Source organism: Zootoca vivipara, chromosome Z1, assembly GCF_965207765.1.
Source record: "Zootoca vivipara chromosome Z1, rZooViv2.hap1.1, whole genome shotgun sequence".
NCBI lineage: Eukaryota > Metazoa > Chordata > Lepidosauria > Squamata > Lacertidae > Zootoca > Zootoca vivipara.
This window is the reverse complement of record NC_142583.1, coordinates 59824542-59838940: the sequence shown is the minus strand read 5'-3', so window position 1 is coordinate 59838940 and position 14399 is coordinate 59824542. Positions and strand designations below refer to the sequence as shown.

The window sequence follows — 14399 nt, the reverse complement described above, 5'->3', positions numbered from 1 at the left end:
CACCTTAAAGACCAACTAAGTTTATATTTTGGTATGAGCTTTCGTGTGCATGCACACGAAACCTTCTGAAGAAGTGTGCATGCACACGAAAGCTCATACCAAAATATAAACTTAGTTGGTCTTTAAGGTGCTACTGAAGGAATTTTTTTCTTAAGCCATTGGTTTGAGTCCTACTCGCTGGAACAGCAGAAAACAAGCTTGTTTCCTCTTCCATGGGACAATCCTTGAGATATTTGAAGATGGCTATCATACCCAGCTCCTTCAACCGTTCCTCGTAAGGCATGGTTTCCAGAACCCTGATCATCTTGTTTGTTTTCCTCTGCTCATGTTCACATCCTTCTAAAACTGTGGCACCCAGAACTGGACACAGTAGTCCAGGTATGGTCTGACTAAGGCAGAATACTAATTTGCTTGCACAAAGCTTATGCTGAGACTAGATTATATCCCACCTTAACTGAGCATTTGCTTGGGATTGTTTACAGGGTGGTCATATGATAATGAGCAACCATCCTTGAAAGATGTTTATGCATCTTTCCACTTATTCACCCCACACTTTGCAATGCATTTCCTCTTCACTTCCCAAACCATAAAAAGTCCAATTTGGTCCACTTTAATTCTGCAAACCTAACATTCTGGCATGCACAAAGCAGTGGCAGTCTGGAGACCCCCTTAGAAGGGACATTTCTTGTTTGGTTTTACTTAAGATACAATGCCTATTTTTGGTGCTTTCCATTTGAAGCTGTACTCCTTTCAAAGACCTGCTGCCTAATTAAATTACAGGTAGCATATTGGGTTGATCAACTCATCCATCAACGAAACGACTGAACTCTAGTTTGCTGTTTTTAACGGCTCTAAGAATGGTCAGTGAGGACAAACTCCTTACAGTTCATGCACTGCATCACAACTTGACACTTAAGTCCACTAAAGATTTATTTTTATATTGCATTATGGCAAGTAGAATTGACATAGGCTCACGTTGCATCATAAACTAAATTGCAACTCAGTGTGCATTTGCTGTTCCTAGACATGCAATGAGTCTGTTGTCACAATGAACCTTCACAGTATAGTTCCGTAGGGGAAAGGCAATTGCCCTTCCTTTCACCCCAAAAGAGACCGAGGCTTTTTGAGGCTTCCAATCAAATGCTCTAAGTGCCTGGTGGGGTATTTTCTTCAGTGTTTCACCAAAAACCTCCGCATTGCCTCCAAAAAGAGTCAAACAGAGGAAGCTGGAAGGTTCAAGGTCAGGGCCAAGATCGGGGGGGGGAGGGGGGAGGTCAACTACCTTTTGCCCTGAGTTCTGCCTGTGTGTGCAGCTAAGCAAACAACAGAAAACCTTTTCTACCACTGACAGTCTCCCTTCACTTCCTTCAGCATGACCCAGTCAAATGGGCAAATAAACATTCTCACTGAAAGGGGAAATTAACTATTTAGATAAACTAAAGAACAACTAGCTGGTGTGTGTGTGTGTGTGTGTATGTGTATTGGGTGTGGTGCGCTGCTTCTTGCCAATGCTGAGAAATCTCTAAGGCAGAAAGCCTGGTTATGCACCAGGGTTGCAAATAAACTACAGTGGTACCTCGGTTTATGAACACAATTGGTTCCAGAAGTCTGTTCATAAACTGAAGCGTTCATAAACTGAAGCAAACTTTCCCAATGAAAGTAATGGAAAGTGAATTAATCCGCTCCAGATGGGTCCGCGGCGTTCGTAAACCGAGGTGTTCATAAACAGAGGTTCCACTGTAAAGGGCTAACTGCCCTTATAAGACCACAATCCCCAAATGGCACATTGCATGCAAGAAAGCCAGAGTCACAACTCTTCGACTGCATACATGTCAAAGATTTAAAGCACATTTCTTTCCCCAAAGATTCCTGGGAACTGTGGTTTACCTCTCACAGATCTACAAATTCCCAGCACCCTTAATAAACTACACTTTCCCAAGATTCTTTGGGTGAAGTCATGTGCATTAAATTTTTGGTGCACCTCTTCCAGGTCAATGTGATGTCTTATTGTGCTCCCCACCCCATCCTGCCAACTCCCCACTAAATCCTAGCACTGCTACTGGGCACGAGGTGGGTAGCGATACAGGCAGCATAAAGATGGGTCAATTTAGCCATTTTTCTCCAATGACAGTTCCTTTCATTACATGAAGCTGCCAAAAGGTCCAAAAAGCACTTTGAGACAGGAGTCATTTGCCTTCTACAAAAAACCCGGAACTAAATGGTGATTTTTACTCTGCTCTTGGGAGTATAAAATACACATAATTTGCTGAAATAAAGGGAAACATGTACAAAGGGCAGATTTATCTCCCTACATTATATATATATATATGAAAAAACCTTTTCCTGAAAGGTCTGGTGGAAGGGTGGAAAAGCCTGAGGCGTCTAATAACTTTTGCCAATCTTTTCCTATTCACAAACATTCTTCCTAGCGAGGTTTCAACAGAGGGCTCTGGTTCCTTTCCACTCTGGGACCTCCTTTGCACATGGTAAGTCTGTGTGCATTTCCACATTTCTCCCGGTTGTTCTATAGGGTGCAATAAAAGCTGCTTGAGTTCCAGAGTTGCACACAAGGGTGGAGGAAGTGATGAATAAGCAGCGAACTGTTTCTATATCTCACAATTCAGACCAGGGTTGACTCAGGTTTCATGTGCTGGGAAATGTTTAGTCTCTTGCTCAACTCAGATGACCGGAATATACAACTGGAGAGATCACTCCTTCCAGCATTCTAAAAACAGTTCCCCGAGAATGGCATTAATCCATAGAATTAAAGTGGCACGTAGCTCGTGTGGAGAAACGGGTGTTGCTGAACGAACTTGTTCAAGGAGGTCAACCTTCCAGGATTTTTGGTCAGATTACAAAACAAGACGTAAACTTGGTTTATACGTAAAACCAGGGGGCAGCCTAAGTGTGGTACCCTCCAGATATTGTTAGACTTCAACTCCCATCATCCTAGATCATTGGACATGCAGGCCAGGGAAGACGGAAGCTGGAGTCCAACAATATCTGGAGGGCACCACGTTGCTTATCCTAGCCAGGCATAAGGACTGAATGCTTGCACCTTCCCATTTGGGAACTCTCTCAGGCCATATCCGCACCATACATTTAAAGCACTGTGAAACCAATTTAATAGGCTTCCCCCAAAGAATCCTGAGAACTGTAGTTTGTTAAGGGTGCTGACTTCAAAGCATCTTACAAGGCACAGATAAAGCAAGGGCTTTTGCTATAAACCCTCTCTTGCAACAAAGTCCCTTCTACTCTTCATTTATTATTATTATTATTATTGTAATACAATTGCAATTGTTCGGCTTATTTGGCTCGCACAATTTCAGCCATAGTTGAAGGCAGGCTGGTTGAAAAATGTGCAAGCTAAAATCCAAGCAAGGCAGACAGCTTCATAGAACTGTGGAGCTAGAAGGTACACCGAGGGTCATCTAGTCCAACCCCATCTGAAATGCAGAAATCTCAGCTGAAGCATCCACGATAGATGGCCAACCAACCTCCAAGGAAGGAAAGCCCACCACTTTCCAAGGGAGAAACAGCTTTCACTGTCCATTTGGGTTACCAGGCATGCAAAGAGCTTCTAAGCCCCCTGCCTTGGTTGGGGTGGGTGGGTGGGTGGGCAAAGCCTACTCAGCGCACTGGCTCTTGGATGCTTGCGTAAGATATTGAGGGGCTGCCTGATGGGCATGTTGCTGTGGTTTGGAGGAAATGGCCTTGCGGGTCAGCCTGGTGGACCATGACTGGAGCTGGAGGTTCCCAACCTGTGGCATGCAACATGCGATACCTTTTAAGTTGTTGTTGTTGTTTAAAGCAAGTACTGTATAGAGGGACATGATAGAGGTGTACAAGATTATGCATTGAAAAAGCGCTTAAGAGGTTTTTCCTCATTCTCTCATGATACCAGAACTCTGGCCCATCCAATGAATGTTGGGAGGTTCAAGACATGCAATAGAGCGCACTTCTTCACACTGAGAATCACCATCACATGATGGTGTGATGGGCAATTAGTCGCATGGCTTGAAAAGGGAATTATACGGACCGATTTGCAGAGGACAAGGCTGTCAACAGCTATTAGTCATGGTGCCTTCTTCCTACTTCCCCTGTCAGAGGCAATACAGTGGTACCTTGGTTCTCAAACGCCTTGGTACTCAAACGCTGAAAACCTGGAAGTAAGTGTTCCGGTTTTCGAACGCTTTTCGGAAGCCAAACGTCCGATGCAGTTGTCGGCTATTGTTTCTAAGGCGCCTGCATCAATCAGAAGCCGTTCCTTGGTTTTCAAACATTTTGGAACAAATTTAAGTTTGAGAACCAAGGTACCGTTGTATTTGGCGCTTTTGTTTTTGAGGCTTTTTTGGTTCATTTGTTTTTGTGACTGTGTGGGACCCAGTTTAGCTACTGATTGAATGATTGTGTGACTGCAGAAATGGATAAAAGCCCCCCATCAAAACAATGAGTATCATCAGTGCAGGTAAGGAAAAAATGTGATTTTTATTTTTATCATCTACAATACTGTCTTATTTATTTTATGACCCGGAAGCTGTCTGCGGACAAACGCCAGCTCCCTTGGCCTATAGAGCGAGATGAGCACCGCAACCCCAGAGTCGTCTGCGACTGGACTTAATGGTCAGGGGTACCTTTACCTTTACCTTACAGTACATTGATTATTTCCATTTTATGGATAAATGGTCTCGTTAGATAGTGAAATTCATGTTAAATTGCTTTTTAAGGGCTTGTTTTCAAAAGTCTGGAATGGATTAATCCGTTTTGCATTACTTTCTATGGGAAAGCGTGCCTTGGTTTTGGAATGCTTTGGTTTTGGAACGGACTTCCAGAACGGATTAAGTTTGTGAATCAAGGTACCACTGTATACCAGCTGCTGAGAATCACATGTGGGGAAGAGTGCTGCCGGGCTCGTGTCTTGCTTTCGGGCTCCCCATAGCCATCCAGTTGGCTGTCTGTGAGAACAGGATGCTGGAATAGGTGGGGTTTGGGCCTGATCCAGCATGGCTCTTTTTACATCATGTTCTTACGCAAGATCACGCCGAGATGCATAAGGACAGGCATAGAAGAAGAAGAAGAAGAAGAAGAAGAAGAAGAAGAAGAAGAAGAAGAAGAAGAAGAAGAAGAAGAAGAAGAGGAGGAGGAGGAGTAGTTTGGATTTGATATCCCGCTTTATCACTACCCGAAGGAGTCTCAAAGCGGCTAACAATCTCCTTTCCCCTCATCCCCCACAACAGACACCCTGTGAGGTGGGTGGGGCTGAGAGACTTCAGAGAAGTGTGACTGGCCCAAGGTCACCCAGCAGCTGCATGTGGAGGAGTGGAGACACGAACCCGGCTCCCCAGATTACGAGTCTGCCGCTCTTAACCACTACACCACACTGGCTGTGGAATGAAGGAAAGAACCAGACAATATACCCAATGAGAAGCGAGACGGCACAGCCATCGTAGGGTGCAAACTGAGCTGTCGGCCAACCCAGACTGTGCAGCAGATGCCACAAATGGTTAAAACATCACTGTTACAAGCACACGCTGAACTTGTCAATCCCCGAGTCTGTGAAGGGTGCATCAACAATATTTCAAGGCTGGCTCACTTTCCCGGATCAAGCTCTCGAGCCGTCAATACAAACATTAGAGGCAGACGCTCTCTTCAGTCTGGGATGGTAAATGCCTAGCTTGGTTTAATATTCATGTTCACCAGGTCCAAGGACACACACCCTTATACATCCGCGTGTCGAGGTATCAAGTGCCCCTGGGAACAGGCACCAAAGATAGCATAAATACAACTTTAGGAGTATATAACTTGCGAGTACTTGGAACTCTTGGATGCATAGCAGTGGGCGGGGTAATAAGGCACCCGTGTCAAAACTGAACCAATATCCATAACAAACCTTGATATATGGCAGGGGAATGGCTAAATATCTCTTGTCAATTTGCCAAAGAGCTGGGCATACGTGCGGGAACAGGCCAAGTGTGGAGTACAGCTGGGGTCATATCTAAGGAACCTTCGTTGTTTATCTGGTTCTTCCAAAATAAGTGCCTGATTTATCTACTGACTGAAAAGCAATCCTTAATTAAAGCAGGCCCCAGTTATGGAAGAAAGCAAAGCTCTCTCGGATAACATTTGGTGTGGAGGGCAAGGGAACCACAAACAAGACAATGGTGCCTCTCAAAAAGCAACAATAACTCTTTGCTGAACTGCAGCCCACATTTTAAACCAGTTGGTGTGGTCTGGCAATCCAACATATCAAAAAATGTTTACTTTCAAAAGCTCTGCAGAATTTGCAGGCAAGTTGGGAGATTCAGGCTCTAAGATTCTGTGTCCAAAATTTGTGTCCTAACTGTCCAAAATTTGTGCCCTAAGTGTCCAAAATTTGCACAACTGATCAAGCATCGCTTGTGCCAGATATTTTGTGCAACCCCACCCCCCAAACAAAACACGCCTTAAGCCTGCATTTAAATCAAGGGGTCTGGCTTATGTCTCAGAGATGAACTCCACGTGATGCTTGGCCTTGTGCACATTTTCCCCGCGTATTTTATGCTTTTACAATGCACAGGCACAAAGGTCACAACAGAAGCCTGAACTATGGGGGAGAGGGGGATTTAAACACCTTTCCGCTGGGGAGGGGGTGTTTGTTGCAACTTGAATTTGCCTCCCCAAGCTGTTTTTCCTCTACACCGTATCTTTCCCCCCCATGATATGGGGAACAGCTGGAAGGCTTTTTTTTGCAGGAAAACCACTGCGGGGAAATGGTTAAGACGTCCTTCCTTCCAGTTAATCTTCCACTGCGAAACATCAGAGGAAAAATGGCATGTGATTAAGCATCACATGGAGGTGGGAAAAACGTGTCTGAGCTGGACCGCAGCCAGCCTGCAGATGGGAGGTCACGTGACTGAATGTGTCCAGCAAATAATATTCCACACTGCATTTCCCCATCATGGTCCATATTGCAACAAAATTCTGATTTTGGGGGGGAAGCAGTTCTGATGCGCAAGAGCACCAAATCAGCTTTCATGACGCTGCCTGAATTTGTTGCGATCCCATCTGAAAATAGTGACCGTCTGGAAATGCCCAAAGCCTTTAAAAGTTGCGCGTGCAGAAGAAACGCCTGCAAATTTCAGGTCCATCAGCTTCTCAGTTTTCATTTTTTAAAAAACAACACAATTTCCTCCTAGTCCTTGTGATGTTTGAGACACACTTTAAAGTGGTTTGGGCAATGCCTGCTAAGATTTGAAAAGCCAGAGTCCTGGCGTTTGGGTGTTGGGCATCAAGAATCCTTCGTAGCTCCTGGCAGCCTCCCCAGATTAAATTATGCAAAGCAGCAACTAGTGCAAAATAAGATGAATTATAAAAAAAAAATCTGGCTTGATTCACATTGTTTATACAAATCATAGAACTCAGGTTCCCTTGGATATTATTTTATTTTTAGACATAAGACTAGCCATAGCCTAGCGTAGCATTTCACAATGCTGAGCAGCTGTGCTATGTTGAGTGTTCTCTCCCTCTGGCCAGGGCTTAGCTGTAGCTCACCAGGCTGAATCCTGGCCTGAAATCTCTCAGGTTCCGAGTTCAAGACCTGCCACAAATCCAAGCCCTGACAACCAGCGTTTGAAATGCGAATAAGTGAAGATGCCCGGGGTGCCAGGATGGCGCCTGTCGTCTCCACCATTTGGAGGTGCCCGCCTGGGGATCCTTGGATCTTGACTGTTTTCACACAATAGCAATACATCCTGTGGAATTCTATCCATTGTATTTTATCTGCATAATCAGAATTAATTTCAGGAACCAAAACATGACTTTCGAGCCATCTGGCCTCAAAATGGTAACAAGGCATGCTGTTTTGGCGACTGTAACCCTGGTTTTAAGGAGTCATTTGGCACCCAGCCTATATGTCTGAGTTTCTAACACTGCTGACAACAGCCCATTCCAGAGGTTCGCAATCCCATGAGGGGAGAGAATAGGGCTATGCTCATTGGCCCAACCCACTTCATCAAGGTCCAATCAGCCCTGCCCCAACATCTTCCATGAGCTCTGATTGGAATTCTGCTGCAAGGAGGCTGTTCTACCCTCCACACAATTTAGCAGCCTTCCCAGGGCAGATGCTCAGTCCCAACACATGGAAGGCTGGGCAGCTGGGAACATGACAGACAGGGCAGGGCCATCAAAGGTACCCCATTCTCCTTCTTGACACAACGGAGGGAAGGGCTGTAGCTTAGCGGCAGGGTACCTGCTTTGCATGCAGAACGTCACAGGTTCGATCCCCAGCATCTCCAGGTAGGGCCCGCTGTCCCAAATCCTGGAGAACTGCTGCCAGTCAGAGAAGACAATACTGGGCTAAATGGACCACTGGTCCAACTCAATATAAGATAAGAAATACCTCAATAGGGCTAGTGCCGCTAGTCCCAGCGGCCCCAATCCCCTTGGAATTAGTTCAAAAAACACAGCTCCCAATCCTGAAAGATGGAAACAAGCGTGAAGAAGAAATGCAGTTCAAAGCAAATGCAGCAATAGGAAAGTATGGTGATGAACACACCAATTTTTCTGTACCTTGTGCCTTGGACTCAGCTTTGGCAGTTCTCTGTCAACACTTGTCCGAATGACTGGCGGTGTCTGCTTGCAGCAAGCCTCCTAGCAGTTAACAAAAAGGGGGGGGTGTCAGGGGGGAGTGTGAAATTAGGAACGGTATGCTACTTCTAAGCATGGCTTTGTTCATACAATCTGAAAAACAACTTTGTTTTCTATGACATGTTTTGAATCTAAGTGCTCAAATCTTCTCTTTTATGTTATCATTTCTTTTTAAAAAATATCTAAATTTGCTAAAAGTGCAAGCGTAACAAAAGGAGGGTTGGGGCTAAAAAATCAAAAAGCGTACTGCTCTATTCTTTCTGCCTTGGTTCAGACCACACCTGGAGTACTGTGTCCAGTTCTGGGCACCACAATTTAAGAAGGATGTGGAGAAGCTGGAACAAGCTGTGCAGAGGAAGGCGACCAAGATTATCAAGGGTCTAGAAACCAAGCCTTATGAGGAATGATTGAGGGAGTTGGGTAAGTTTAGCCTGTAAAAGAGGGATGTGGAGAGGAGATATGACAGCCATCTTCAAATATCTGTCAAACGGAGGATGGGGAAAGCATTTTTTTCTCCTGCTCTGGAGGCTAGGGCCTGAACCATGGGTTCAAATAACAAGAAAGAAGATTCCAACTAAACATCAAGAAGAAGTTTCAGACAGCAGTGGGACAGATTCCCATGAGAGGTGGTGGACTCTCTTTCCTTGGAGGTTTTTAAGCAGATGCTGGATGGCCATCTGTTATGGATACCTTAGTTGAGATTCCTGTATTGGTCTAGATGACCATCGAGGTCCGTTCCAATTCTATGATTCCATGGAAGGGAAAATGTACAAAGATACAGCACAGGTCCGAAGTAATAATCACCTCATCCAAAGATTCCCTTTGCAAATAATAAAGATTTATAAAAGTGAAAGTATTCTCAAGTTGTGGACTCCGTAATTTTTGAGACTATGGTTTCTATGTAGTCTTAAATGAGTCAGATATTTGCACATACTGTTGACACTGAGTGACCATGTACCTCAATAGTTGTATGAGAAATAAAATCATGCCATTACATTTAAAAAACGGCCATTCAAGCACAACTTTTAGTTCATGAGATATCTTCCATAGACTGTCGCACACATTGCTGGGAGTGAAGTTATGAAGCTAAGAGCTCAAGGGACTGAAAAACAAAAACACATAAGCAGAGCCAAACCAAGGTTTGTTTTCTATACGTTTAGAAGCTACAGCGGAACCTCAATTGTTGAATGCTTTGGAAGTCAAACGTTTCAGTTTTCGAACACCGACAACCTGGAAATGAATGCTTCCGTTTTCGAACACGCCTCGGAAGTCTAACGCCTTCTGGGGCGCATTTCTCCATTTTTCCAATGGATTTTGCTGACCAGCAATTGCGCCTCGGTTGTCGAACATTTTGGAAGTCAAACGGTCTTCCGGAACAGATTACGTTCGACAACTGAGGTTCCACTGTATAGCTCTAACCTTAGCCACTTCACAGCTTGGGCAGTGATGTTGGAACTGAGCAGGAGTATAAAAGTAAACTCTGTTGACTCATACAGACAGAGAAAGATATTATGCACTTGTTGTGGGAAGGGTTATTTAAAGAGTTGTCATCCTTTGAAAGAGATGCCCAAGTGATGACTTGGTATGCATGATAGATGTGGCAGACGATTCCGCCCCTTCCCTGGCAGCTAAAAAGGATATCAAAGGTAAAGGACGAAGACGTTGGTAAACTTTCACCTGCAAGGGATTGGACTGCACACCCCATCACTCCTTATTTAACAATGTTTTGTTGTCTCGTCCTATTTCCACCCCACTGATCCCACTGTAAAAATACCCATCTGCTCCATGAAGTATAAACAGATATAGGCCCTATGGGAAGAAAATGTTCTTTTGGAGAGGAAACCGTAATCAAGGAAAACAATTAAGATTTTGTTGGCAGTGCCTTCACATGCTTTACTTCCAAGTATACTGCCCACATTTATGGCTTTACTGCGGGCATGAACTCTGGTATAGCAGAGGATAATTACTTTACATTGGCAGTGCAACAGCAGAGGTGCCTGACACAAAGGGTGGATCACAGGATCACATAGGTAAGGAGGTTACCCTAGAGATCATGCAGTCCAATTCCCTGCTCAGTTGTCAGGGCTGGAGCCAGACGCAGGTCAGCACGCAGGAAGCAGAGTTGGTTGGTGTGGTTAACCCTTTGTTCAAGGAAATGGAAACACTTCCCAGCAGGCCTTGCCCCTATAGGTAAAGAAGGTAAAGGACCCCTGGGACAGTTAAGTCCAGTCAAAGGCTGGACTATTTGGTTGCGGTGCTCATCTCGCTTTCAGGCCAAGAGAGCCAGCATTTGTCCACAGACCGCTTTCCGGGTCATGGGGCCAGCATGACTAAACCGCTTCTGGCACGACGGAACACTGTGCTGGAAACCAGAGTGCACAGAAATGCAATTTGCCTTCCTGCCGCAGTGGTACCTATTTATCTACTTGCACTGGTATGCTTTCGAACTGCTAGGTTGGCAGGAGCTGGGACAGAGCAACGGGAGCTCAACCCGTCGTGGGGATTTGAAGCGCTGACCTTCTGATTGGCAAGCCCAAGAGGCTCAGTGGTTTAGATCACAGCACCACCCGCGTCCCTATAGGGGCGCCCCTATACAGCAGTTGTCAGGCCTGAGGGTTTCCCCTCCCTCTGCTCTGCTCTAAGTCTCCACCTCTGGATGTTGCCCAAGCAGTCTCAAACTATGCCTGTGCACCTTTGGTTGCGCGTTCTTCAGAGAATGGGGCTAGGGGAGCTTGTTGCAGCAGGAGAGGGAGACTCCCAGAATTTTTCAGCAGTCTCTTGACTCCCCCTCCTCTGCATCAGCCTCTGAGTCTGAACTGCTCCTTGCCACTGGCTCTTGCCGCTCACTAAACTCTGTTGCCCCTTCAGTATGAAGCCCCTTCTCCCTCGGGCCTCTCCCCAATGTCCCACCACCAATCCCCTGGCTCTGAGACTTCCTCCTCTGGGGTATGTTCCCCGGCTGGTGCTTCCCACCATTCCTCTTCATCCAGCCAGTCCCTGACACCAGTGCAAAATTTGCAATGTAGGCCTGCCTAGCAGATGGTCATCCTACCTCTGCTTAATTGCTTCCAGAGGAGAGGCCACCCCACAACTCCCGAGGCAGTTTGTTCGACTGCTGAACAGCTCTTACACTTAAGAGGAGCATCTGCAAAACCAGGGATGAGGCACCTGTAGGACTCCAACCGCCCTCACCCCCAGCCAGCATGGCCAGCAGTCAGAGATGATAGGGGAGAAGCCCACAGGTCCCCCATCTCTCTCAAAACTTTTCAGCTCAGTATGAATGTTACAGGGTTTCATTCAGAAATAAGCAGTCAGTAAGTATTAGCATTTTGCTGGTATAGCACCACACACAAGCCAGTATTGAGAGAGCGTTAAAGGAGAAAAGGAATTTAACATTGTATGAAAATCTTAAGATGCCTAAAGCGAAAGGCTTCAAGAGCCTTGCAAGCTCAAGGAGGAGCTGCAGAGTTCCAGGGGTTGTGAGCTGGGATGGCAAAGGTCACAGAAGCGGTAATCTTCTCCTATCGGGTTTTCCCAGTTAACGGGGCTGGGGCTTGCTGCCAAAGGACAGCATCGCATTACAGGATGTAATGACAGTTGGCAGCAAAAGGTCTAAACAGTATGTCTTGAAGGATTGGAAGAGAACAGGTATGATGAAAATTTAACAGGATCCATTATACACACTCTGGCTTTGGCGTTCTCAACAGGCAACAGATGCATATTAAAATCAAAACTACAGTTTCAAATGCAGTATTGAAACTGGGGGTGGGAAAATCTAAACCACAGGTCACACTTTCTGAGCACGACATTCCTTTTCCTAATGGGAAAAAAAAACTACCATGGGGCACTGCTATCTTTTACCTCCAGGCTGCTTTCCTGCTCAGAATTTCACCCCCGTTTGCTTTTCTTTCCACAGAGACTGGTATTATTTTCTCCTTGCTAGGAGAAAAGAAGGCGGAGCCAAGAGGTGGGTGACGTGAGTGGGTAGATGTCTCTAGCAGGTATGGGGCTGAGGCTTTCCTCTCCACTGCCCACCCTTCCACTGTTGACCATAGCCTCCCCATAGCAGCATTTGGATGAATCCAAACCGCAGTGGAGGAAAGTTACCTGCAGCCTGGACCAAAGTCATGGAAGCAGGGGGTGGGGAGAGGAGAGAGCACACCAAGTTCAAATAGTAGCACAAAGTCAACCGATAGCCTCCCATCACAAGAGAAACTCCCACAGAGCTCGTTGCAAACTTCCCCGTGTCACCTGCCAAGATACTACTTTGATACTGTGTGCAATTACTTGACCCCCCCCCCACAAAAAAAGGAGAGGAGGATGAAAAACAGTCTTAATACAGGCACTCACTTTCACAAGGATAATTTTTGCTAGATCTTCACATGGGCCTTTTTCGTTCTCCTCTCTCGGGTGTTCCCATTCAAACAAGGCGGTGTAGTTCTCCAGCATCTGGGCCATGATTTTGTTGCAGATTTCCTGCTCTTTCATCCCTTCGAATCCAGAAGACACGCTGCAAAAACACGAAACGAGGTTGGGGACATTATAAACAAATGTGATGTGCCTCACGGCCTGTAATGAGATAGCTGGATGCCAGCCAAATTGGGCACCAGGGAACAGAAGCTGCCAGGAAGAACATCGCCATAGGGCAGCCGTGGTGAACTCGTGGCTTTCCAGGGGTTATTGAACGACAACCCCCATCAGCCCCAACCAGCATGGCCAATGGCCAGGGACGATGCCAGCTGTAGTCTGGCAAAATCTGTACTGTCACGATAAGGGTTGGTCTGATGTAACTTATTGAACCTAGTATGAAAGGAGAGACAGAGAGACAGGATATTCAGGGAGATTCCTGAATTTCCGCGATGGGTTAGATGAAGCTGCACCAAGCTGCCTCCCGATGTTGCCAGACTACAACTACAACTCTGGAAGTTGTCCTTCAATAACATCTGGAGGGCACCAAACTGGGGAGGGCAGAGGTTAGATCTTATTTTACACTTTATTTTGTAAATATTGCATACAAACTGGGTTGGATCCAGAAGCAACCCCTGAGCAGGAGACTCCCATCAGCAAAGAGGCAGAGAAAAGAGAGGCATTTTATTTTCTTGGCTGATTTCCCCTTTTCTCTGCAGTTCCCAGCTGGAGTCCTACAACATAGAACCGTAGCGTGGGAAGGGTCCAAAGGGTCATCTAGTCCAACCCCCTTCAATGCAGGAATATCAACTAAAGCATCCACGAGAGACAGCCATCCAACCTCTGTTTAAAAACCTCGAAGGAAGGAGAGTCCACCACATTCCGAGGGAGTCTGCTCCACTGTCAAACAGCTCTTACTTTAAGAAAGTTCTTCCTGGTGTTTCGTCAGAATCTCTTTTCTTGTAACTTGAATTCATTGATTTGGGTCCTACCCTCTAGAGCAGGAGAAAACAAGCTTGCTCCATCCTCCATGTGGTAGCCCTTTAGATATTTGAAGACGGCTATCATCTCTCCTCTCGGTCTTCTCTTTTCCAGGTTAAACATACACCTGCCCTACACAATGGTCTTCTAGAACCTTTCCTCGCCTCAACCTTAACTGGTCATCATTCTCCAAGAATTGCAACAGATCCAAATGGGACAGGATAGCCCAGAGGCGGCCTTGTTAGTGCCGTGCTACAATTCTCCAAGCTTGAGAAATGATGCTTCAATCAGCAATGCATTTTAAAAATGGCTCGGCAAAGCATAAGCGTCTCAGTCCTCACGAGAGCCAATTATTTCCCACCCTTCTAAAAGCCAGCTCTCAAGGG

General features: G+C 45.8%; 1 protein-coding gene across 5 annotated transcripts in view; it reads right to left on the bottom strand.

Annotated features, from left to right (window-relative positions):
- FAM13A (family with sequence similarity 13 member A) overlaps positions 1–14399 on the bottom strand; it is a 131853-nt gene that overhangs the window by 94126 nt on the left and 23328 nt on the right. For 4 of the 5 annotated variants that reach the window (XM_035113462.3, XM_088660516.1, XM_035113460.3 and 1 more), the window contains 2 exons: positions 12976–13135; positions 8548–8628 (listed from right to left, as the gene is read on the bottom strand). In XM_035113462.3, the coding sequence (XP_034969353.3) occupies positions 8548–8628; positions 12976–13135 (241 nt within the window). The remainder of the gene's footprint in view (positions 1–8547; positions 8629–12975; positions 13136–14399) is intronic. The other variant, XM_035113461.3, reaches the window with a different exon arrangement.